Source organism: Vitis riparia, chromosome 13, assembly GCF_004353265.1.
Source record: "Vitis riparia cultivar Riparia Gloire de Montpellier isolate 1030 chromosome 13, EGFV_Vit.rip_1.0, whole genome shotgun sequence".
NCBI classification, from domain to species: Eukaryota; Viridiplantae; Streptophyta; class Magnoliopsida; order Vitales; family Vitaceae; genus Vitis; species Vitis riparia.
This window is the reverse complement of record NC_048443.1, coordinates 9778248-9803331: the sequence shown is the minus strand read 5'-3', so window position 1 is coordinate 9803331 and position 25084 is coordinate 9778248. Positions and strand designations below refer to the sequence as shown.

At 40.5% G+C, this 25084-nt stretch overlaps 1 protein-coding gene across 1 annotated transcript in view; it reads right to left on the bottom strand.

Annotated features, from left to right (window-relative positions):
• LOC117928540 (GPI inositol-deacylase) overlaps window positions 1-25084 on the bottom strand; it is a 53783-nt gene that overhangs the window by 4068 nt on the left and 24631 nt on the right. Inside the window, exons 3-4 of the mRNA XM_034848423.1 lie at window positions 17849-18039; window positions 17585-17756 (exon numbers count right to left, since the gene is read on the bottom strand). Coding sequence (XP_034704314.1) covers window positions 17585-17756; window positions 17849-18039 — 363 coding nt within the window. The remainder of the gene's footprint in view (window positions 1-17584; window positions 17757-17848; window positions 18040-25084) is intronic.

The window sequence follows — 25084 nt, the reverse complement described above, 5'->3', positions numbered from 1 at the left end:
CCACCAGACAAGGTAAGGTCTTTAAGGCGCAGCTCATCGATAACCTTTGAAAAACGTCTCATTGTAGCCGAAATTCTCATACAACCACTCCTTTCCTCCGGAAATCTCACCACATTAATCTCCCCCAATACACCTAGGATCCCTCCAAAGACCTCTTATAGCACCCAACTCAACCCAAAAAGCTTCCCTCTCCTCAACTAAAATAGGTCCATAACCACCCGAAAACATCCACACAAAACTACCCTTGGAATTTCTAAATCGATGCGACACTGAAAAGGAACTACCTTCATCTCAAGAAGCTCCAACACTCACTTATCCCAAAATACCACAATTCCCCCTGCTTGACCCCTAGCATCCACTGCCCTCCTGTCCAAACATTTGCCCACACCTAGGCTTTTCACCAGTCTGGTTGTTATCTGTTAAACCTTTGTTTCTTAAAGACAAACAAGATCGGCCAAGTACATGCGAATCAAAGATTTGATCACACTACGCTTATCCCCCCTCATTAATCCACAAAATAATCCGGAGTTTCATTGACTCACCTTGACCAAATCCCTAAAAATTGTCCCCCCTCCTCTCCCACAACTCAATCCAGACTAGTAACTAAAAGAGCATTCCAATTTCCAAAGATCCCTCTCCAACTTTGATCCACTCACATTTTCCTTTTTGGTCGGGCCTTATTGTCTTCCATTTTATTCTTACTTCCAATTTTTTCAAGAGGCCTAAAATTTCCACTTCATAATTATCCACCTAAAATTTCCACTTCATAAAAGCCCCAAAACTTTCCTAAAAGCCACTAATCTGCTAAAGTTTCCTTGGGAATAGGGAAAATCCTGTCGTTGCTTCTCTAGGGCACTTCCCTTCCCCATAACATAAGCCTCTACCTCCTCTCCAACCGAAAGCCTTGACTCCACATCAACGCAGTTTGGCTAAAGATTTACCCTTAACCCATCCTTCAAGATCATGGAGAGGGGGTCATTTCTCACATCTTCTACCAACAATGGATCCTCCCTATCTGTCAACACCAAATCTCCCCTGCAAATCATCCCTACGACAAGCCTCCTTGAAAAGCCCAAAAAGAGGAGTAGAAGAGAGAGTCCCCCCTGCTTTGGAAATTGAGATAGACATCATACCTTGAAAACGCACAACCTCCGACATCAAAACCTCATCCACATGTGAGAAATCCTCTTTCGACAACCTCTTACCATGCTCGTCAACAAGGGACACCACCCCCCCCCCCCCCCCCCCCCCACTTAAGGCAAAGAAGATCCCCACTATAAGGTAGAGAAAAGGGTTAAGCCTTACACCCATCTTTCTCCTCTGCGTCTCCAAGGGTCAGGCCCAAAAGGCTCTCATGGCCAAATTACTACGAAAGCCTTGGGACCTTACTAAGGCCCTGCTATCAACAAGCTAGCCTAGCCACCCATCTTTGGGTCAGACCACACCAAAGGCCTCAACCACTTCATTAAAGGTCTCCTTTAACCAGGATAGGCTTGCTTTTACACCCACAGGCCTCTGTAAAGCTGCTCCAACTATAGATGTCTAACCCTCCTCCCACGCAGCACCTGCAAACTTCTACTCCTACACCTCTAATTATAGCCTTCCCGCAAAAGGTATTGGAAAGGCTACCTCTTCTACAAGCCTCATCCTACCAAAAAAACGACACCTCTTCTGCTAGGTTTGACCTCGCGAACCCCACACAACCTGCCGCACATGAATCACTACTCTTCTTCTCCCTTGCCTCCTATCACTCAACGTGGGGAACCACCAGAGCTGCCCAATAAGGGATCTTCCACCACAAATTCACCGAATAACAAAGATCTCCGACCACTACTTGTAACTTCCCCAGTACCTTTTTTCCATTTCTTTTGATTAACACTCATGTCCATTGTAAATTTCTACCCCCCGCTGTCTTCTCATCCACCCCCACACAAATCGTCCACTAGCTTAAAGATATCTTTTGCCACAAGCATAGCAAGAGCCCCACAATCCTCACCTAGTAGGAACTTGGTTGAGCTCTCTCACTGAGACATCCTACTGTTGGACTCCATCTTTTCAGCTTTAATGGTTTCTGCTTGAAGACTCTCAAGCCTTCTTGTAGCACCCTCTCAGCCTTCCTTTTTTTTTTTTTTGATCAGAAACGAAGAAAAATATATTAAAAGAAAAAAAGATACAAGAGAAAAAAGAGATACAAGAGAAAGAGAAGAAACAAGAGAAGGATGAGAGATCCTTCCCACAAAAACAAAAACTGAACAAAAGAGAAAACACCCAACTTTAGAAAATTAAATACAAAGAAAAACCCCAACACTCTCAAACTTTTGAAACACAAACCGCAGTTCAGTTGAGTTGTAAAACACTAAGAGGAACTCCGCTAAAAGTTACTATACAAGAGACCCAAAGAGAGGAATAGAAAAGAAGCAAGTCCCATAACATCTCTTCCGTTCTCCCCTTATCCTCAAAAATCCTATTGTTTCTCTCTTGCCACACCATCCATAATAAAGTAAGGCAAGTGATTTACCAAAGTGTCTTGCCTCTTAATGAATTCCCCAAACCTTTAAAAGCAATAACCATCATGTCCAGAATACTCCTTGGAGGGATCCAAGCCAACCCTGCTAGATTGAACAGCTTGTGCCAGAGTCCAATGGTAACAGGACAATGAAGAAAAAGGTGGTCGATCAATTCTCCATTTCCTTTGCAAAGAATGCACCATTAAGGACAGAGGGATTTGTAAGGTCTTCTCAATTGCAACTTGTCATTGGTATTTACCTTCCCATGTACTACTAACCAAGCAAGGGCCGTAACCTTTGAGGGGGCTTTTGAACTCCACAAAAACTTGGCCCGAAGGAACAAGATAGGATTTGAGACTTTTGACAAGGCCAAGAAAAAAGATTTCACTAAAAACAAGCCTAATGATGACAAAGACCAAGCTCTTGAATCTACTAAAGAAGGAGAGAAAAACACTAAACTAACGAAGGACATGATTCTCTGAAGGAGATCAATTTTTGTATCAGTAAGATTATGACGGAAATTAAAATTCCAAGACAATCGAAAGGAATTGCTAAGGACATTTGAGACAGTGAGGTTTTTCACAGAAATAACTCTATAAAGACCAGCAAATTGAGAGCACAAAGTTTGGTTACCCCTCTTAGCTTCCCTTGCCAACTCAAATTCAAACAAAATATAGGTCCCTCCCAAAGGGAATAATGATAGTTTCCCATTCAACCTCCAATAGTACCTAGCCCAATCCTCCAGAGAGGACAACAATGAACCCTCCTCTGAGACTCACCAAGCATAGATTAAGATACTGCAATTTGTTAAAAGAGTTGACTCCCCTATACTGCAACCACACCTCCACCCTTTCACTTCCCTGTTATGGCATGGGATTGGCCCCCACATACCCTTGACTCTGCCCATCTTTCACCTTAAAAGCATCAAGCATTCTTTCTTGGAGCTCTATTCCATAGGCCCTCAACTTTTGAGCAAGAACAAACCAACCCCCCCTCGGCAATCCCTTCCCCTCGAAAAAATCAACATGAATCGATTCACCTCCACAAAAAACATTGAACACAACAGGTATCTTCTCACTTCATTGTTGCGCAACTAGAGCTTATAGCTCCTTCCTCCTTCCACCCAAGAATTTTTTACCTCCTTCAAGCTTTCCTTCTAGCCACATTCCGCTCCTTCTAAGAGTAAGGACATACTCCTCTCTCCAAATCTAATCCAAGAAGAGAAATTTCGACCCCTCTCTGTAATTACCCCAAACAACTTCCCTTTGGACAGTTCTACCAAAATCTCAAAGGACTTGGACTCAATCCCAAACCAAACCCTTCCTCTGACCTTCATCTCATTCAAAGACGACATTTACTTATTCAAACTAACTAATGTAAGAAACATTGAGAATGAGAACCTTGTTACATATATTCTTCTGCTCCCTTGATGATTGATGGACGGATGTGTTACAAAACAATTCAAGTCCTTGGTAATTTTACTAACAGACAAGAGATTACAAGACAAGTTTGGAACATGTAACATATTTTTCAAGGACAAAGAAGAACCGTGCATATTTACCTAAATATCGCATTGGTTTACAAGGTTATCATTAATTGTAATGGTTTTAAGGTGGTCACCAGTTGTATGAGGTCATCACCAATTGAACAAGATTTTTTTGATAGGTAAAAACACAAAAATAAATTATATATAAAGAACAAATGGTGCCCAAAGGTCAACCCAAAGCATATAGGGAGTACACAACAGGCACCTAAAGACAAAAACAAAAAAAAAAGTAAGCGATAAAAAAAAAATATCACCCACCCTCATCTAGAACCCAACCAATCAAAAAAGTTGATTAAAGATAAAGGTCTTTCATCTATAAACAATTTAGTCCAAGACCAAAAACTACAGACAAAAGAATTTTTCATCCTTTGAATCGAAAGCTCCTCATTATTGAAGGCAATTCTATTTTTTTCCTTCCAAACCATCCAAAAGAGACATAGGAGAGCTATCTTCCAAACCTTTTTACGCTTTTTGCCCACAAAGGAACCATGCCAACCAAGGAAGGTCTCTCTAACAAACGATTGCAAGACCCACATCACACCAAAGAGTGCAAAAATTAACTACCATAAAACCCTAATCTTAGTGTAATGAATTAGAATATGATTTATAGACTCTTCTTCAACTAGGCAAAGGAAACATCTATTGGCTAGAGACCAACCCCTCCTCTTTAGTTGATCCAAAGTTAAGGCCTCACCCCATGAAGCTTTCCAAGCAAAAAAAAAAATACCAATTTGGAAGGAACACAGGGCTCTAAATGATGCTCCTCAAAAACAAGACTGCATTTCTAGGCTCCAATGCACCATAAAGGGACTTAACACAAAACTTCTCATTCTTAGTCTCTTTCCATAGCACCCTATCACCAATTGAACAATATTATCATGAAGTACATGAAGTTTTCATTATTTTTTTTTTTTTTTGTCAAAGAAAAAAAATATTCATTGAAAATTATTTAAAAGTAAATGTGAAGGATGTCGAATCCTTTCCGAATATACACACTCTTATCTAACATACAAATGAATAAGTTTTCTCCAATATACCAACAAGACATAGTTCAATATAGTACCACAAAATTATACCCACTAGGATAGCCCAGTTAGTCAAGGCAAACACTAGGAAATGTGGTCCTAACAAGTGGCACATAGTCCTAGGTTCGAATTTTGTCACTGATGATACCTTAAATTTACTCAATGTTGGTTGTTGCGGGATGATCAACACCCTGAGGTTTAGGTCTCTATGGAGAGTCCCAAGGGTTTGGCCATGAAAAATTCCTCAGTTATCTTAAAAAAATAAAAAATAAAAAAAATAGTACCACAAAAGCTATACAAAAGAAATGCAACTCTACTCTCTTTAAGGATCAATACATATACAAAAAGAGACCGAAACTTTGCAATTTTCACCTTTTTGATTTACACATCAAATTCCAATTAAGATTTATAACATTGAGAGAAATGCACATGAAAGTTGAAGTTGTTGAGGTACAAAAGGAGAAATAGATATAAATTAAGTCCCTTATCAACCATTTACTTCTCCACTTGTCCTAAAAATTCCTTCCATTTCTTTCCCTTCATACTATCCAAATTAGAGAAAGGAATACAATTTTCCATAAAATTTTGCCTTTAACTGAACTCCTCAAGCCCCTAAAGGAAATAGTCATGATGTCACTTATTCTCTTAGAAGGAACCCAATCAAGCTTGACTAATCTAAACAACATGTGTCAAGGTGCCAAGTCAATAGAAATTGTAAAAAGAGATGATCAATTGATTAGGTCGGAAGGCGAGCACGGAGGAAACTGGTGCTCGATTACAGAGCACGGTAGAGGCTCTGTTTTTGTCGTAGGTTTTGAAAAGGATGCAGTCGAGTGGATGATAGAACATTTGACAAAAGCCATCGAAATGAAGAGTCATTTGGGGTTCAACAGAAAGTTCAGGGGAAAATTTTGTGTCCATTTGATGGAAGTTGGCTTCAACAACCACGGAAGGTTCATAAGGATCTCGGAGTTCGCTACCAACAGAAGATCTTCTTTTCTGGTTATTCCTGAGGACGAGAAGGGCAGAGGATGGATGAATCTTAAAAGCGCATTATCTTCAATGTTGGTGGTCCCCCCTTCGATTGTAGTTGAAAAAGGAAGACAATTCAAAGGAGAAAGATTTATCCACAATCACGTGGGTCCTCTGCACAGGTCCTTCGCGAATGTAGTCAGTGGTAAAGGACCAAGAGAAGGTGGTCTTGTTCCTGTCGAGAGGTGGGCGCGAGCCGTGGTGTGTGAACGCAATGCTGATAGCGTTAAATGGGTTGAGGTTGGCCGAGCGATGGCGAGAAGCTTAGGGAAGAAAGGAGTAGCAACGATTGTACCCATCTCAGGCGGAAAAGGAGTATTTTTTGTTGAAACAATAGAGGAAGCTTTCTTTCTCCAGGATTTGAGGAATCTTCGGGTTGAGGGAAGGAATACAGTCCAGTTGAGAAGGTGGTCGCCGAAGGAAAATTCGAAAATAAAGGGGAAGTTCAGAGGAAGTTGGATCGAATTACGGGGGGTGCCATTTCATCTATGGTCTAAGGTACACCTAAAGAAAATTGTAGAGCAGTGGGGGACGGTGACTGAAATAAATTGGCAAATGTTGAAACTGTTCGATCTTAGCAAGGCGAGGATAAGAATTGCAATGAAGGATAGGTTAGTTCTTCCAGCTTTGATCGAGGTAACAGGAGGGGATTGGGTGTTTACAATTTCAATTGTAGTGGTCAGAGTTGAAGACATTCGGAGAGGCAGCGTAATGGGTGAGTCGACTTGGGAGGCTTTTGCATCTCACTCGGGGACAAGTGGAGGAAGGAGGGGGAGAGAGTGAAATCAATGGTTGGGGGAAGATGTCGTGTCGGGGAAGATGGCAGAATGAGGAAGGGATAAGAAAGGGGTATGGTTGTTGTTTTTCCAGTGGGGACACGTGGTAAGAGTGGTCAAGATGTGGGGAACAGTTGGATCCTATCCCCATCGATGCCCAGTTTGAATTCAAAAAAAAAATGGATGATGGGCCAGTTGGGACTGAGAAGGCGGGAGGAGTAAGGGCCGGTGGGGATGAGATCTCCGCTTATGAGGGCTTTCGGGCTTATGAGAGGAAGGCCCAATCTTTGTCTAAGCCTGGTCCATTAATTGCAAAAGTGGGCCGCAACATAAAAGGCCTGTTGGGGTTGGGCTTAAGCTTAGGAGGTTACGTTACGAAGGGAAGAAGATTCTTTTGCAAAGGAAAAGGGGAAAGCAGCATCTGTACTTCCTGTGGTTCAATCGAGTAGCTCCGCAAAGAAGGAAGTGAAGTTTGGTTCAAAGAAGCTGTGGACTACCCTTTTTCCTCCAAGCTCTGACCGCTGACAAGGTCTTCGGTGTCGCAGCGAGCCTCTTTTGCACTGGAAGAATCCGGCAAACAACGAAGAGTTTCCTAAGGAAGAGGTTTTCGGGGCCAGATCTCAAGCGGAACGAGGATCTAGTGCGAGTCCTCTTATTTCTCGCCGATCACCAAGGTTTCGTAAGAGATGCTTGGGGGAAGGGGCTTCATCGTCAAGAGACGAAGTGGCTTTGAGCAAACTTTTCTTTGACGAAGACAGAGAAGGATTTTTGGGCCGAGTGGGGTCCGATCTTCGTGGCTCAGCAGTCGCGGTTTTGCCCTCTACGCCAGAAATCAGAGGTAAAGGGCTTAGCTTTATGGGGAATTGTGGATTGTTGGTAGTAGAAAATTTGAAGGTAATCTCGTCATCACCTATTCAATCACCCTCGTCTTCTCCATCCCTTTCTTGTGGTTTGGCTTCTTCTTTTTTGAGTCTTTCTGTTCCCAATCTTCCCAGTTCAACCTTTCATACTCAGTTTCCTATGGAAAATCGAGTAATCTCTGAATTTTTTCCCAAAAAAGACGACATTGGTATTGTAGGTCAAATTTCTGTTGGCATCCATAATCTTGTAGTGGAGGAGATCCAGCCTGCTTATCCAAACCAGTTGACCGAGAGTGTTAACCCAATTTTGTCTAAACCCATTTTGCCTAATAAGGTATCCAACCTGGTTACAGTTAGCCAGGGTGTTACTGCGGGCTCCCTATCGGGTGAGTTCCAAGTAGAAGGCCTGTCCCACAGGAAAATGGCTAAAGTGCGTGAGGTTTCAAAGTCTCTGGATATTAGGTATATTCCAGGAGGAAGAGCATATTGTCACGGACTTAGTCGTTTCCTAAGCTCGTGCGGCACTTAGACAAGTCAAGACGCTTGATCTTGGTAAGTCAGCCTTACTCCCAACGCTTAGCTTGCTAGGCTAGGATGCTCACGACTCGAAAGCTTAAGAAGGCGTAGTAGGCAACTCTTAAAGAATGGAAGTTGTTATTACTCAAGGAAGCCTTTACAAGTGCTTTTGGGAACTCACTTGCTTGGGTAGGAAGTGATTTGGGTGGTGCTTTGGCCAAATGAGGCCCTCACCTATTTATAGGCACCAATGGAACTCTCTAGAACCTTGGAGGGTTCCTTACAAATCAAGAAGATTCTATAATACCCTACGCAATTTTATGTACAACCCTATGTACAACCCTATGTACAAGAAATCTCTAAAATTCTCTAGAAAGCCTTGGACTCCTCTCATGTCTTCCACCATAGTGTAGAGATGTGTGGACATCTCTAGGCATCTCTAGAACCTTCCACACTCTTTCCTCCAATGGCTTAGTGTAGATGGCTCCAGGAGTCTCCAAAAGCTTCCTGAGCTCTATATAAACCCATGAGGAGACTCATTTGAAGCATCCTATGACAATATGCTCCATAGGTTTGTGAGACCTCTTGGAAATGGTTTGGAGGATTAGGGTCTATGAGTTTTTTCCATGAAGATAATTAGTTGGAATACCAGGGGTTTGGGTTCAAGGAAAAAGCGAAGGGTGGTTAAAGATTTTCTGAGGTCAGAAAAGCCAGATGCTGTGATGATTCAGGAAACAAAAAAGGCGGAGTGTGACAGAAGGTTTGTGGGTAGTGTTTGGACAATCATAAATGAGGAATGGGTAGCCCTTTCAGCATGCGAGGCTTCGAGCAGGGTTTTGATTATTTGGGACTCTAAAAAACTGCGCAGTGAGGAGGTGGTAATAGGTTCCTTTTCGGTCTCAGTCAAATTTGTATTGAATGGATGCGGAACATTATGGTTATCCGTAGTTTATGACCCAAACAGCACAGCACTTAGGAACGATTTTTGGGTGAAGCTTTCAGACATTTTTGGACTTTCTTTCCCGTTTTGGTGTGTGGGCGGTGATTTCAATGTCATAAGGAGAAGTTCAGAAAAATTGGGAGGTTCTAGTTTAACCCCATGCATGAAGGACTTTGATGATTTTATAAGAGAATGTGAATTGATAGATCCACCTTTACGAAGCGCACCATTCACTTGGTCAAACATGCAAAAGTCTCCCGTATGCAAGAGATTAGATCGATTTCTTTACTCAAATGAGTGGGAACAATTATTTCCTCAAAGCCTTCAAGAAGTTCTTCCTAGATGGACATCAGATTATTGGCCGATTGTCTTGGAAACCAATCCGTTCAAGTGGCCCAACACCTTTTAGGTTTGAGAATATGTGGATGCAACATCCTAGTTTCAAAGAGAGCTTTAGAAGTTGGTGGAGAGATTTTCAAGGAATTGAGTGGGAAGGTCACAAGTTCATGAGGAAATTACAATTTGTTAAGGCCAAGTTGAAAGAGTGGAATAAGGCTTCTTTTGGAGAGCTAAATGAAAGGAAAAAAAGTATCCTGATTGAATTAGCTAACTTTGATACCATGGAGCAAGAAGGGGGTCTAACCTCTGAACTTTTAGTTTAGAGAGCTTTAAGAAAAGGGGAGTTAGAGGAATTGATATTAAGAGAAGAAATTCATTGGAGACAAAAAGCTAGGGTGAAATGGGTTAAGGAAGGGGATTGTAACTCAAAGTTTTTTCATAAAGTGGCTAATGGTAGGCGAAATAGGAAATATATCAAGGTGTTGGAGAATGAAAGAGCCTTAGTGTTAAATAATTCAGAGAGCATCAAAGAGGAGATCTTAAGGTATTTTGAAAAGCTCTACTCGAGCCCTTTTGGAGAGCCTTGGGGAGTTGAAGGTTTAGATTGGTCCCCTATATTTGGAGATAGTGCGTCTAGGTTGGACTCCCCTTTTACTGAAGAAGAGATTCCTAAGGCCATTTTTCAGTTGGATAAAGATAAGGCACCGGGACCTGATGGCTTTACCATTGCAGTATTTCAAGATTGTTAGGATGTGATCAAGGAGGATTTAGTGAGAGTGTTTGCAGAGTTTCATAGGAGCGGGATTATCAATCAAAGCACTAATGCTTCCTTCATAGTATGTCAAAGAAAATCTCAGACTATAGACCTATTAGCTTGATCACTAGTCTTTACAAGATAATAGTCAAAGTGCTATCGGGGCGTCTAAGACAGGTACTTCACGAAACTATCCATTCTACTCAAGGTGTTTTTGTTCAAGGGAGACAAATTTTGGATGCAGTTCTCATAGCTAATGAGATAGTGGATGAGAAAAGACGATCAGGGGAGGAAGGAGTTGTCTTCAAAATTGACTTTGAAAAGGCTTACGACCATGTGAGTTGGGATTTTTTGGATCATGTGTTGGAGAAGAAGGGGTTTAGTCCTAGATGGAGGAAATGGATGAGAGGTTGTTTGTCCACGATATCGTTTGTAGTCCTAGTGAATGGAAACACTAAAGGGTGGGTCAAGGCTTCTAGAGGTTTAAGACAAGGAGACCCTTTATCCTCTTTTTTGTTCACTTTAGTCGCAGATGTACTGAGCAGGATGTTATTAAGAGCAAAGGAAAGAAATGCCTAGGAGGGTTTCAAGGTAGGTAGGAACAGAACAAGGGTGTCCCATTTGCAATTTTCATATGATACCATTTTCTTTTCTAGCACTCAAGAAGAGGATATGCTGACCCTCAAGAGTGTTTTGCTAGTGTTTGGGCATATTTTTGGGCTGAAGGTTAACCTTGACAAAAGTAATATTTATGGCATTAATCTTGAACAGAATCATCTTTCTAGGTTGGCCGAGATGCTTGATTGCAAGGTTTCTGGTTGGCCTATACTCTACCTGGGTCTTCCTCTGGGAGGGAATCCCAAGGCTCGTGGGTTTTGGGATCTAGTGATTGAGAGGATCTCAAGAATATTAGATGGGTGGCAAAAAGCATATTTATCTTTTAGAGGCAGGATAACTCTCATTCAATCTTGCCTCACCCATATGCCTTGTTACTTCCTCTCCTTGTTTAATATTCCCGCCTCTGTGGCAGCAAAAATTGAGAGATTGCAAAGAAATTTTTTATGGTCAAGGGTTGGGGAAGGCAAAAGAGATCATCTTGTTAGTTGGGAAGTAGTGTGCAATCCGAAGGCAAAAGGGGGATTGGGATTTGGGAAGATTTCTATAAGGAATTTCGCTCTCTTAGGGAAATGGTTGTGGATGTACCCTAGGGAGGGTTCAACTCTGTGGCATCAGGTTATTTTAAGCATTTATGGATCACACTCCAATGGTTGGGATGCCAACACTATAGTTAGATGGTCACACCGTTGTCCTTGGAAGGCTATTGCACAAGTCTCACAAGAATTTTCCAAGTTTACTCGGTTTGTGGTAGGAGATGGGGAAAGAATTCGGTTCTGAGAAGACTTGTGATGGGGGGACCAACCTTTGGGAATCCAATATCCAAGACTATTTAGAGTAGTCACGGATAAAAATATTCATATTTCTTCAATTCTCGGCTCTACTTGCCCATTCTCTTGGAACTTTAACTTTCATTGTAATCTTTCCGATTCCAAGATAGAAGATTTAGGAGACCTCATGCGGTCTCTTGATAGTCTACATTTATCACCTTCGGTTTCAGATAAGAGATCCCAGTCTTTATCTCCTTCGGGACTTTTTACAGTCAAATCTTTCTTCCTTGCCTTATCCCAATTTTCTGGTTTTCCTCCAGTTTTTCCTACTAAGTTCGTTTGGAATTCTCAAGTCCCTTTCAAAGTCAAGTCCTTTGTCTAGTTAGTGGCACACAAGAAGGTAAATAATAATGACTTGCTATAGTTGAGAAGACCCTACAAAGCACTTAGTCCTGATATTTGCAAGTTGTGCATGAAACATGGAGAATCAGTAGATCATCTTTTTCTCCATTGCTCTTTGATGTTAAGGTTATGACACAGATTATTTCAGTTAGCCAAGACGGATTGGGTACCCCTGAGGAGCATCTCTGACATGTTGTCTACCAATTTTAACAGTTTTGGATTTTCTAAGAGAGGGATTGTTTTATGGCAAGTTGCGTGCGCTTTAATTTGGGTAGTGTGGTGGGAAAGAAATGCAAGGATTTTTTAGGATAAAGCAAGGAATTCAAAGAACCTAATAGATTCTATTCATTTCCTTGCTTCTCTTTGGGCTTTTTGTTCCAAGGATTTTAAGGGGATTCCCCTTAACATGTTACAACTTGATTGGTTAGCGGTGTGTAATTCCAATGGGTTGGACTAACCTAGAGAGTTTTCTTGTTCTTTCTTTGTATTTTCTTGTATTTGATTCCTTGTAGTTTTGTTTTTCTTTGATAGGAGGATTCCTCATCCTTCTCTTGTACTTCCTTTTTATCAATATATCCCTTTGTCGTTTCCGATCAAAAAAATAAATAAATAAATTGATTCTCCACTTCTCTTATACATGGTGCAACAATCAAGACTAAGGGTTTTGTAAGGTTTTCTCGCTTGTAGCAAGTAATTGGTATTGACCTTCTTCTTAGCCAATATCCACTTGAAGGCCTTGATCTTAGATGGGGATTTAGATTTCCATATGGATTTTGCTATAAGAGAAATGACCAAGAGTTGAAAGATTGGACTAAATAGGATTGAAGAAGATAATGACCAAGCTTTCACGTCAGGGACAAACGGTGTCAAGAGCACACAAGAGATCTTTATGTAGCCCAAAACAATTACTTAGGGTTTCAAAATCCATTCAAAGTTCAGGATATTCGCAAAGCCAAGTTTACCACACTATTTTCTTCAAGCACTCGATTTGGGGTAAGATCACTATCCTTAATGTATATGAGGATGACATTATCTTGATTAGAAATAATGAAGTGGAAATTGGAGAACTCAAGAAAGTACTTGCTCAAGAATTTGAAAAAAAAAGAACTTAGTCCTTTGAGATACTCTCTAGGCATGGAGGTAGCTCGGTCTAGAAAGGGTATTGCAGTCTCACAAAGAAAATAGACACTTGATTTGCTAAAAGAAGTGGGCATGCTAGGATGTAAACCTACTAATGTTCCCATTGATGTCAATCATAAAATTAGGTTATCCAAGAAAAGGAAAGCAGTTTATAGAGAACGTGAGCAAAGGTTGGTTGGTAAGTTAATCTATTTGTCATGCACTTAGCCAAATATAGACTCTTCACTTAATGTTATAAGCTAACATATGCACTCACTGAGTGAAGAACACTATAGAGGCAGTATATAAGATCCTTAAGATCGAGAGAGGACACTGGGGAGAGGATTGTTATTCCAAAAAAGTGAACACTTTCTAGTAGAAGCTTTCACAGAAGCTAACTAAGTAGTTTCCATCAACGACTAGAGATCAGCCCTCAGGTTTTTGCACCCTTGTTGGGAGAAACCTTGTGACTTGGAGAAGTGAAGCAAGTGGTTGTTGCTAGTAGTAGTGCAGAAGTTAATTTCAAAGTTGTGGCACATGGGATGGGAGAACTTCTTTGGCTACAAAATTCATAGAAGAGTTAAAGATATAGATAAAGGCTCCTATGTGAATGTACTATGACAACAAGGCAGCGATAAATATAGCTCATAGTCCAATACCTATGTCACATGGGTTCCGGTACCCAAAATCTTAAAACGCAAGGATTCAACTGAGAAGGATCTCAACTATGGGTGCGGAAACTTTTTCTTTTTTTTTTTTTTTTGATAGGTACCATATGTGTGGGTACTTGGATATGGCTTTAATTAAATATAGTAAGATAAGTATAAATCATTTATAATACTACATGGTTAATTATGATTGGAGAATATTCTATCCTTGTTCAAGATTCCCACTACAATGGCTACAAAAATTGAGAGATTGCAAAGGGATTTCCTTTGGTCAAGGGTTGGGGAATGTAAAAGAGACCATCTTATTAGTTGGGATGTAGTGTGTAAACCGAAGGCAAAAGGGGGATTGGGGTTTGGGAAGATTTCTCTAAGGAATTACGCTTTTTTAGGGAAATGGTTGTGGAGGTTTCCTAGGAAGAGTTCAACTTTGTGGCATCAGGTCATTCTAAGCATTTATGAGTCACATACTAATGGTTGGAATGCCAACACTATAGTTAGGTGGTCACATCATTGCCCTTGGAAGGCTATTGCACAAGTCTTTCAGGATTTTTCCAGGTATACTTGGTTTGTGGTAGGAGATGGGAGAATCCATTTTTGGGAAGACTTGTGGTGGGGGGACCAACCTTTGGGATCCCAATATCCAAAACTATTCAGAATAGTCACAGCTAAAAATCTTCTCATATCATCAATTCTTGGTTCCGCTCGTCCCTTCTCTTGAAACTTTAATTTCCATCGTAATCTTTCTAATTTTGAGATAGAAGAATTAGAGTCTCATGTCTTCTATTGTTTGTTTGCACTTTATCCCCATCAACTTCAGATGCGAGATCCTAGTCTTTATCTTCTTCAGGGTTATTTACAATCAAGTCTTTTTTTCTAGCCTTGTCTCACCTTTCTAATTCATCTCCAGTTTTCTCTCCTAATTTTGTTTGGAAATCTCAAGTCCCTTTTAAAGTCAAGTCCTTTGTTTGATTAGTGGCACACAAAAAGGTAAATACTAATGACTTGCTAGAATTGAGAAGGCCCTACAAAGTTCTCAGTTCTAACATCTATAAGTTGTGTATGAAGCATGGAGAATCAGTAGATCATCTTTTCTTACACTGTTCATTGACAATGGGGTTGTGGCACAGATTATTTCAGATGGCTAAGATGGATCAGTTCCCCTCGAGGAGCATTCTTGATATGATGACCATCAATTATAAGGGTTTTGGAAAATCCAAGAGAGGCATAGTTTTGTGGCAAACTACATGTATTGCTTTAGTTTGGGTTGTGCGGTAGGAAAGAAATGCTAGGATATTTGAGGATAAGGCAAGGAATTCAAAGATTCTATGGGATACCATTCACTTCCTTGCTTCTTTTTGGGCTTTTTGCTCCACGGTTTTTAAAGGCATTCCCCTTAATATGATGCAACTAGATTGGCTAGCAGTGTATAACTCCAATGGTGTGGTCTAGCAAGGAGAGTTTGCTTTTTGTAATTACCAAATAGCTTAATGTTTTTGTATTCTTGTTGTTTAGTTTTCTTTTGTGGGAAGATTCCCCATCCTTCTTTTGTTTTTTTGTACTTCTTAATTCCTTCTTCAATATAATTCATTGTTGTTTCCAATCAAAAAAATATACATATTTATTATATCTTTTCTATTTTTACAAGATGATAAGCTTATTTTACTTTGATGCTACTGCTAATTGTACATGAAGAACCTGTTTATTATGTCTTTAATTTTAATAGCATGTTGAGAAAAATGTTTAAGACAATATTATACTAATAAATTCATTTAGTTTAAATTTTTAAAAAATTCTGTTGATTTTGTTGTAAAAATTTTCTAATAGATTAGATATTTCACATTAAATTTCTTATCATGCGAAAAATTTGAATTTTTTATATTAATTATTATAATTTATCTCTAGATTTTTTAAGATGTTAATTTTGATATTTATCTTTATATTTTTCTATGTTATTAATTATTATATTTATCTTTAAATTTTATATAATATCAATTATTGTTTTTATCTTTAAATTTTATTTTTAAAATTAAGAAAGAGACAAAGCAACTATTAATTAATATATTTATCTTTAACTTTTATATGATATTAATGATTAGACTTTATTATAATTATAAAAAATTAAGAACGAAATAAAACATTTAGGTTACAAGAGTTAAAAATTAATTAAAAAATTCTTTAGTTTTGCATTACAAAAGTTAGAAATTAATTTTTTTTTTTTTAAATTATTATAATTTATTTTATATTATTATCTAGTATAATATTTAAAAAATTTAAGAACGAGATAAAGAGAGAAATAAATGTATTTGAAGCAATTTAAACGCAATTTAAAAAAAAAAAAAAATTAAAGAAAGAAACCATGTCATTTCATGGCAACATGGGTACTATAGCTGAAATTAAAGTGTCCGTGTATCACAATCCGATACAACATGATAGGACCAAACATGTAGAGTTTAATCAACACTTCATAAAGCAAAAACTGAAAATTTGGACGAATTTGCATGCCTTAGTTCCAACAAAGGAGTAGCAGGCTGACATATTCACCAAAGGACAACCTAAACCAGCATTTGAGTCTTTAACCAATAAGCTGAGTTTGATTGATATCTTCAAACCAGCTTAAGGGGGAGTGTAAAAATTGTTCAACTGTTGTAGAAGCTATTTTCTAAGAGAATGGTAAGTATAGTTGGTAGGCCTACAAATCATGGATAGTTATATCCTATTTTAAATTAATTTCCTTTTTAGATTAGGATAACTATTATAATAAATCATAGTTCTATGCATCCACAAAGTCTATATATATTCTTTTTTTTTTATAAGCAAATAATGCAAATATATTAAAAAACGCCAAACGACGACACACTAAAGTACGCAAGACATGTACAAATAGCATCTAAAAGCACATCAAACAAGAGAACACAATAAACAACTCGCTCTCTTAACAAGAACCCAACCACTCTACAAGATCAAATAAAGACAGAATCTATATCTATGTACATCTTCACCCATAAAAAAAAAATTTAAGAAAATGGTTCTTCAAATCTTGATCCTAATGCTTCTCATTATCAAACGACATTTGATTCTTCTTTCCATACAGTCCTAAAGATTACACTAAAGAGCTGCTCTCCAAAGCTTCTTGTGTCTTTAACCCACAAAATGCCACCCTATAAAGTCTATATATATTTTATATCAACTATATTCATTTATTTGTATCAATAAAGATTAAGTGTTTCCCCAATCTGTTTTCAATCCTCAACCACCTATTTTAATTATTCTAGAAGTAGTTAACCTATAAGAGTTAACTAAATGGAACTAGCAACATGAGTGGGACCTAAGTGTTAGCCCAAGCTTTCTTAGTCTATTTTTTATGATAAAAAAACAAAGGATTAGCACTTAATCCTTGTCAAGTGTTGAGCATACTATAACATTACAAATCTCATATGCATATTTTCAAGAAGAAAGGGGGTCCACAATAATTAGCATCCTCCAAGATGCAGAAAGGAATAACCCCAAGGAATGTTGAGTTGTTTTTTATGTATTGTCTCTCACGGTACCCTTTTGATGTATATTGGAGAAGGTTTCTCCACATCTGGTTTTTATCATATTTTGCAAATTTGGAAAGGATTTCTCACCCTTCGCTTGTACTTTTAATCCATTTTAATGAATATGCTTGTTTCCGATTAAAATAAATAAATAAATAAGATGCAAAGAGAATAAATACCTGGTAATCATTAAAACCTCCAGAAATGGAGATGACAATAACATGAGAGAGAGAAGGATCAGAAATATGATTTCCCGTGCGAGAGGATTGAACCTCATAACCTTTTCTCCATTCCTGATTTACATGTGCAAAGTAATGACCCAAGGATGGCTGCAATGCCACTGGAGGTGACCTGGAAAAAACAGGGAAATCTCATAAAAAATAACCAATCCATAATATTTCTGGAAACCACAGTGAAGTCAATCAAGAAGCCATATATCTCACTGGTGTGGGCTTGAAAGTGTAAGAACTGTTTCAACTGCTGACTTTCTTAAATGTGGGTGGACAATTGCAGCTCTAGCAACAAAACCACCCATAGAGTGACCAACCAATATGACACTCTTCGGCAAAGGCCCAGAGTTGGCAGCACCTTCTCTCACACGAGCATCATAAGACTCTTTATATTGGTCCAAAATCTGCAAGCAAAGCCATATAATAGTAATTGCATGAATCAAAAGACATTGGTTAAAGAAAAATTAAGATGTAAAATAAAAGTTAAAAAAAAAAATTTTAAAAAGGACCAATGAACTAGAGTAGATTCCATTGACTTGAACTAATATTCAGATTTTAAATGCAAAGGCATGAGGCAAGGCATATGGCCCTTCAAAATGATGAGGCTTAAACCTCACACTTACTATTAAAACTTATTTTCAATTAGAAATGAGAAGTAAGAATTCAAACTAGTAAATAACAATTATGAACAGATTTAAAGAACCAATATCTTTCAAAAGCATGCATCCTGGGCTAACATGCTTTGAATGTAAGTATATATGATACAGGGGAGAATGCAATTACCCTCCCTAAGGTTTCTTATAATTTCATGGACGTCCACCATGAATTTTAAAAGATTGACATCCCTTGCTGTTTAGTGGCTTTAGCAGACACATCCTCTCTGCTAGTTGACCATCAAATTCAATTATGGAAAGGATATTTAATGAGATGGTACAAAAATTAATATTAAATCTTGAACCGAGCATTCTTATTGCGCGGTTGATCTTCTTGGTCAAGTGGGAAAGTTAAGAGGGAGCAGTTGATTGAAAAGTTACAAGACAGAAGATCAGTCATTACAGATCTTACAGTTCAATTGCATTACGAATGAAGAGCAGTACAGCTGTGAACATCATTTCCAGTTGTTTAGGCCATTGATGATGAGGCCAAGGAGTGACTTAAGGCATCACAGAGCATTGAATTGACTGGACCCAACCATGATTTGGTAGTCTTCTTTAAAAGTTAATTTCTTGCCCTTGTTTTGGAAGAATTATTCGAAGTACTGCTTCTGATTCAGGTGGGCAAACTGAACTTAAGGACCAATGGACAGCTTTCCTTGCCTGGAATAACTAACTTTATCTTGCATTATTCAATTGCTGAGAAAGTGTGAGAAAAGAACAAAAAAAATCAAAATGACAGAGAGGTTTTCTTCATGTAGAGAGATTTTGGCAGAGAAATTCTGTTTGGAGAGATCAAGAAAGATGGAGAAATGAATTAAATGAGAGGAGTATTCCAGGGTATATTCTTTTACTTGGCATCAAGAAGGCTATATAGTCATCTCTTGCTAAAATACCAACACCATCGGCTTTTCCTGACATTCAATTTGACAGCCAACTGCTGGAGAAAGGTATTTGATCAAATCAATGAATGATAAGAGTGTCTATCAAAAAAGAAGGAGAAGAAGAAGAAGAAGAAAAATGTTAAAAGAGGTAGGTGTTGTTTAACGAAAAAGGAAGGTCCCTGGATGCTGATTGGAAGACTGGTGTTTTAAGGTCACAAGGCTTGATACCTCTTCTCCAAAAGTTGATCAAATTCGGCTTTGGCATATATTTCTAGGACATCCTTCATTTCCATCGTTTGAAAAAGTGTTCTTAACTTTGTTTGAAAGAATTGATTGTCGTGATTTTTATTGTGAAGTGTGTGTTCTTGCTAAGCACCACCGTGCTTCATTTCCAATAAAAAATTCTAAATGTCTTTCTCCATTTAGTTTGATACATTTAGATGTTTGTGCTCCTTGCTTTACAAATAATTCAAGTTCTCAATGGTTTGTTCCATTTATCAACTATTGCACTCAATCCACTTAGGTTTATGTCTTGAAATCAAAATCTAAGGTTTCCACTATCTTTCCTATCTTCTATAAACTCATCAGTACGTGTGAGGTCAATTCGTAGGCACACTCCTACACTTGGGTGGCAATACGTAATTGTTGTTTTATCATCAGATGTTCAAGAGTAGTCCATTGCAAAAGAGATGTCTAGAGGAGGAAGAAGATGGTTTACTGTGGAGTCTAAAGCTTTTGAACTTGTGATTGATGAAGTTGGAGGCAAGCTGAGAGGATGCATTTGGGAGAGATGTAAAGGGATATCATCTTGGATCAGATTTGGAGATGCAAGTCTCAGCAGCTTGTTGGTAGGAGTTGAATCCTGCTGTAAAGATAGAGGTGATAGAAGTTGGTCTTTCGCTTAGGAGGAGGAAGGAAGGAAGTATAGAATGGAGCGTCATACAAATGAGGCGAGAAGATTTATTCTCTGCTCTGTTCGTGATTTAGAGGCAAAAAGATTTTGCTTAATTTTTCCAGAAGGGAAGGGGTTATCTAGAGGGTGGAATATCTTGGCTGAGAAGCTGAGAGAGGTTGGGGTAGCTCCCTTTGGAGGATTAAAGGACCCCCTTTCACTTGAGGTGCTGAAGAAGGAAAAGGAGCTTGATCCAAGGACATATGCAGATGTAGCAAAATCGAAAATGGGTAGACTTGGGGATAAGGTCTGGTTGGAAGTGGGAAGGAGGGTGAAGCCTGGTAGATTAGAGCAGCTGGGTCGTTGCTTAGTGGGTAGATGGGAAAAGGTGGAGAACCATCCCCCTGAGTTGGATTATCTGAAAAACTAGGCTGTTCACGCTTGGCTCCTCAAAGGCAAGCTGGACATAGCTGTAATGGGAGGTGGGCTAATGCTCTATGAGTTTGAATTGGTTAGTGAGGTCGAGCGTGTTCTTGCTAGAGGGAAGAGAAAGGTTCTAGGCAGTGTATTATTGATGGAAAGATGGCCCCCGAAGGTGGGGTGTTTTAGCAATGGAGCCTTTGCTAACGAGGCATGGGTGAGAGTGGTAGGTCTTCCCCTTCACTTATGGAATCGAGAGATGTTTAAGTTGATAGGAGATGGTTGTGGTGGGTTCATTGCTGTGGACAACAAGATGGATTCAATGGCAGAGTTGCAATGGGCTAGAATGTTGGTGAAAACGGTGGGCAAGGACACACCTTCCTCCGTCCAGATTGTGGATGAGAAGGGGTGCTTCTTAGTCCAGCTATGGTGGGAATCCCCACCTTGGTTCTCTCAGGTGGTGCCGGCAGGAAGTGGTCTCGGGAAAGGGGCTGCAGTGGTTGAAGCAGAAACAGGGAGTGGGTCTCGTGATGAGTGCAGAGGAGGCGTGTTGGTGAAGGATGGACAGCCAAAGGAGCAAGGGGGGAGCAGTTGAGCCGCCCTGTGGTAGCTCTTCAAGAGGGGCTACAGGCTTTCCATCTCAGTCGGCTGAAAGGGGGCCTGGAAGGAAGGTGACTGACGAAGAAGATAGCTTTGGGATTAAAAGCCAAGGTGCAGGGAAATTAGCAAGTTTGGGAGGATTTAAATCCGGGCCAACAGCTTGTGATTTTGGGCCCGTTTGGGAGGCCCAGTTCAGGAGCGGACTTGGGGAGGCTTGTCTCAAGCCAGCCTTTGAGGGTGCCCAGATGGTTGGGCCAGATTGTGAGCCGAGGCCCATCACGTTAAAAGGGTGGGTAATGGGCTGCGAGGACAGGCCTTTTTTCATAAAGGGCTCGATTGTGGGCTGCAAGGGGAGGGCTGACATGGGTTTTGAGCCTGAGTTGGGGGGGATAAAAGGAATTAGGGCTTTTCCTCATGCCGAGGTCGGGGAGATGGAAATTAGGGCTACGATGGAAGCTTCGGGTGGTCAAGTTAAGGAGGACGGGGGGGTCGCTTGCTTTCTCGGAGGAGATTGGAGGGATTCAGAGTCTCTCTCGGTGAAAGCGAGAGCGCGAATGACTGAAGAAGCTCTGACAGCTGAGGCATCCAGGTACGAGTCCATTACCGATGTCTTTAGGGGGGATCGGGTCCTCTTCTCTTCTTCTCCTCTCTCTGGGTGCGATCGGGCTATGGTGGTGGGGGGTGTTATGGGAACGGTAGTCATTGATGAAGGTGTTGGGTATCAAGCTCCGCTGCGTGCCATGCTGACTGACGGCAGTCCGTGGGAGACAGGTATAGAGGGGGAAAAGAATATGGGTATCAAGTCGCAGGAGAGTGAGGATCTGGAGGAAAAAGAGGACCAAGGCAGCAGTTGGGATGAAAGTAGCTTGGCTAAGTTCAGTAAGACTCTGGGGTTCACGACAGATGGTGTTGAAGGGGAAATTCTTAAATTACTGTTAAGGCTAAAAACCAGAAGGGATCAAGGCAAGAAGAAAGGAATTTCAGGAATGACTAGGTTTGATAGGGAAGTGAAAAAACTGGAATGGTCGATTAATTATGAAGGAGAAAACAGGAAGAAAGGTTCAGAGAGAAGAAATGGGGATAGAGCTCTGTGTTTTAAATGAAGATTAAAATTTTATCTTGGAATGTCCGGGGGGTGAATGACAGAAATAAGAGGAGTTTAATTAAGGCCTTAATCAGCTCCCAAAAAGTGGACTTGGTATGCCTGCAGGAGACTAAAATGTCACAGATGTCTTTAGGGGTGGTGAGAAGTCTTGGAGTGGGGAGATTTTTAGAATGGGGAGTTCTGAATGCGAGGGGTGCAACTGGAGGGGTGCTAGTTTTTTGGGATAATAGAGTGCTGGAGCTGGTAGGGATGGAGGTGGGTCTCTTCTCCATTTCCTGTCGGTTCAAGAACTGTGAAGATGGCTTTAGTTGGATTTTCTCAGGAGTGTATGGCCCTACCTTGAAAAGATATAGAGAACTGTTTTGGGAAGAGCTAGGGGCCATCCGCGGGCTCTGGAGCGATCCTTGGTGTATCGGAGGAGACTTCAATTTGATTAGATTTCCGAATGAGAGTAGAAGAGGAGGGAGGTTGTCTTCTTCAATGAGAAGATTTTCGGAAGTGATTGATGACCTGGACTTGAGGGATCTCCCTCTTCAGGGGGGTCCATTCACCTGGAGCGGAGGATTGAACAATCAAGCTATGTCCAGGCTAGATCGTTTCTTGGTGTCGGAGGACTAGGAGGGTCACTTTAAGGGGGCAGTGCAATGTACTCTTCCTAGGCCAGTGTCCGACCACTTCCCTATCCTATTGGATGGGGGAGGGGTTAGAAGAGGTCCTGTCCCTTTCCGGTTTGAAAATATGTGGCTTAAGGAGGAGGGTTTTTAAGGACCTGTTGAAGGGGTGGTGGCAAAGTCTAAGTTTCAATGGATCTTTTAGTTTCATCCTTGCTGAGAAGTTGAAGGCTTTGAAGGCTATCTTAAAGTCTTGGAACAAGGATGTTTTTGGGCAGGTGGGGGTCAATAAGAAATTGGCCTTGGACAAGGTGGATTTCTAGGATGGTCAAGAGAAGCTTCACCCCTTATCATTGGAGGAACTGGAAGCTAGAAAGGAAGCAAAGGGGGACTTCGAAAAATGGGCTCTAATGGAGGAGGTTTCCTGGAGACAAAAATCAAGAGAAGTATGGCTGAGGGAGGGTGATAGAAACACAGGCTTTTTTCATAAAATGGCTAATTCCCATAGAAGGAGAAATTGTTTGTCCAAGATTAAAATAGACGGAGTATGGTTAACAGAGGAGCAGGAGATAAAGGGGGGTGTGGTTGGAGCTTTTAAGGACCTGTTGACTGACCCGGGGGGCTAGCACCCATCTATGGAAGGTTTGGACTTTAATAGAATTAGAGATGAGGAAGTAGCTAGACTAGAGGAGGTATTTTCAGAGGATGAGGTCTTCCTGGCTCTCTCAGATCTGAACGGGGACAAGGCTCCGGGTCCAGATGGTTTCCCCCTTAGTTTCTGGCAATTTTGTTGGGATTTTGTCAAAGAAGAGGTTATGGGTTTTTTGATAGAATTCCACGAGCATGGCAGATTCATTAGGAGCCTGAATTCGACCTTCTTGGTCCTAATCCCAAAAAAAACAGGCGCCAAGGACCTTAGAGACTTCAGACCGATCAGTTTGGTGGGGGGATTGTATAAACTGTTGGCAAAAGTGTTAGCTAACAAGCTTAAGAAGGTAGTGGGCAAAGTGGTGTCTTCAACTCAAAACGCCTTTGTTGAAGGAAGACAGATTCTCGATGCTGCCCTTATTGCCAATGAGGCAATAGATTCTTTGTTGAAACGAAACGAGAGTGGGGTGTTATGTAAATTGGACTTAGAGAAGGCATACGATCACATAAACTGGAATTTTTTGATGTTTGAATTGCAAAGCATGGGATTTGGGGAGAAGTGGACCGGGTGGATCTCCTGGTGCATCTCTACAGCAACGTTTTCAGTCTTGGTCAATGGCACTCCGGAAGGCTACTTCAACAGTTCAAGGGGGCTGCGTCAAGGGGACCCCCTATCCCCTTATCTTTTTGTGATAGGAATGGAGGCCCTTAGTAGGCTCATCCATAGAGCAGTGGGGGGAGGGTTCCTTTCAGGCTGTAAAGTCAATGGAAGGGGTGGGGATGGGGCCTTGGTCTCTCATTTGTTGTTTGCCGACGACACTTTAGTGTTTTGTGAAGCTTCCGAAGATCAGATGGTTTACTTAAGCTGGTTGTTGATGTGGTTTGAAGCCATATTAGGTTTGAGAATCAATTTGGACAAAAGCGAAATTTTGTCGGTTGGTAGAGTGGAGAATTTGGAGACTTTGGCTCTCGAGGCTGGCTGTAAAGTGGGCAGGCTGCCTTCTTCTTATTTGGGGATTCCTTTGGGGGCGAACCACAAGTCTATGGCCGTTTGGGATGGGTGGAAGAGAGATTTCGGAAAAGGCTGGCCTTGTGGAAAAGGCAATTTATTTCCAAAGGAAGGAGAATCACTCTAATTCGTAGTACATTGTCAAGTATGCCCATATACTTGATGTCTTTACTTCGAATGCCAAGAGTGGTTAGTTTAAGGTTGGAAAAAATTCAAAGGGATTTCTTGTGGGGAGGGGGTGCTTTGGAGAGGAAGCCTCACCTAGTTAGTTGGGATACCATTTGTTTGGACAAAAGGAAGGGGGCTTGGGAGTTAGACGTCTATCAACTCTCAATAGGGCCCTTCTTTGCAAGTCAAATTGGCGTTTTGCGAATGAAAGGGAGAATTTTTGGAGGCATGTCATTAGTAGGAAGTTCGGGGAGGAAGAAGGGGGTTGCGTTAGAGTAGGATTTTGGAAGGAAATAAGGAAGGAAGGTGCCCTTATGCAAAATAAAGTCATTTTTTCAGTGAGGAATGGTAGAAGGGTAAAATTTTGGAAAGAAAAATTGTGTGGGAACCTCGCCTTCTGCAATTCTTCTCCCTCCTTGTATGCTTTTGCCTCCTCTAAGGAGGCTTGGGTAGAGGAGT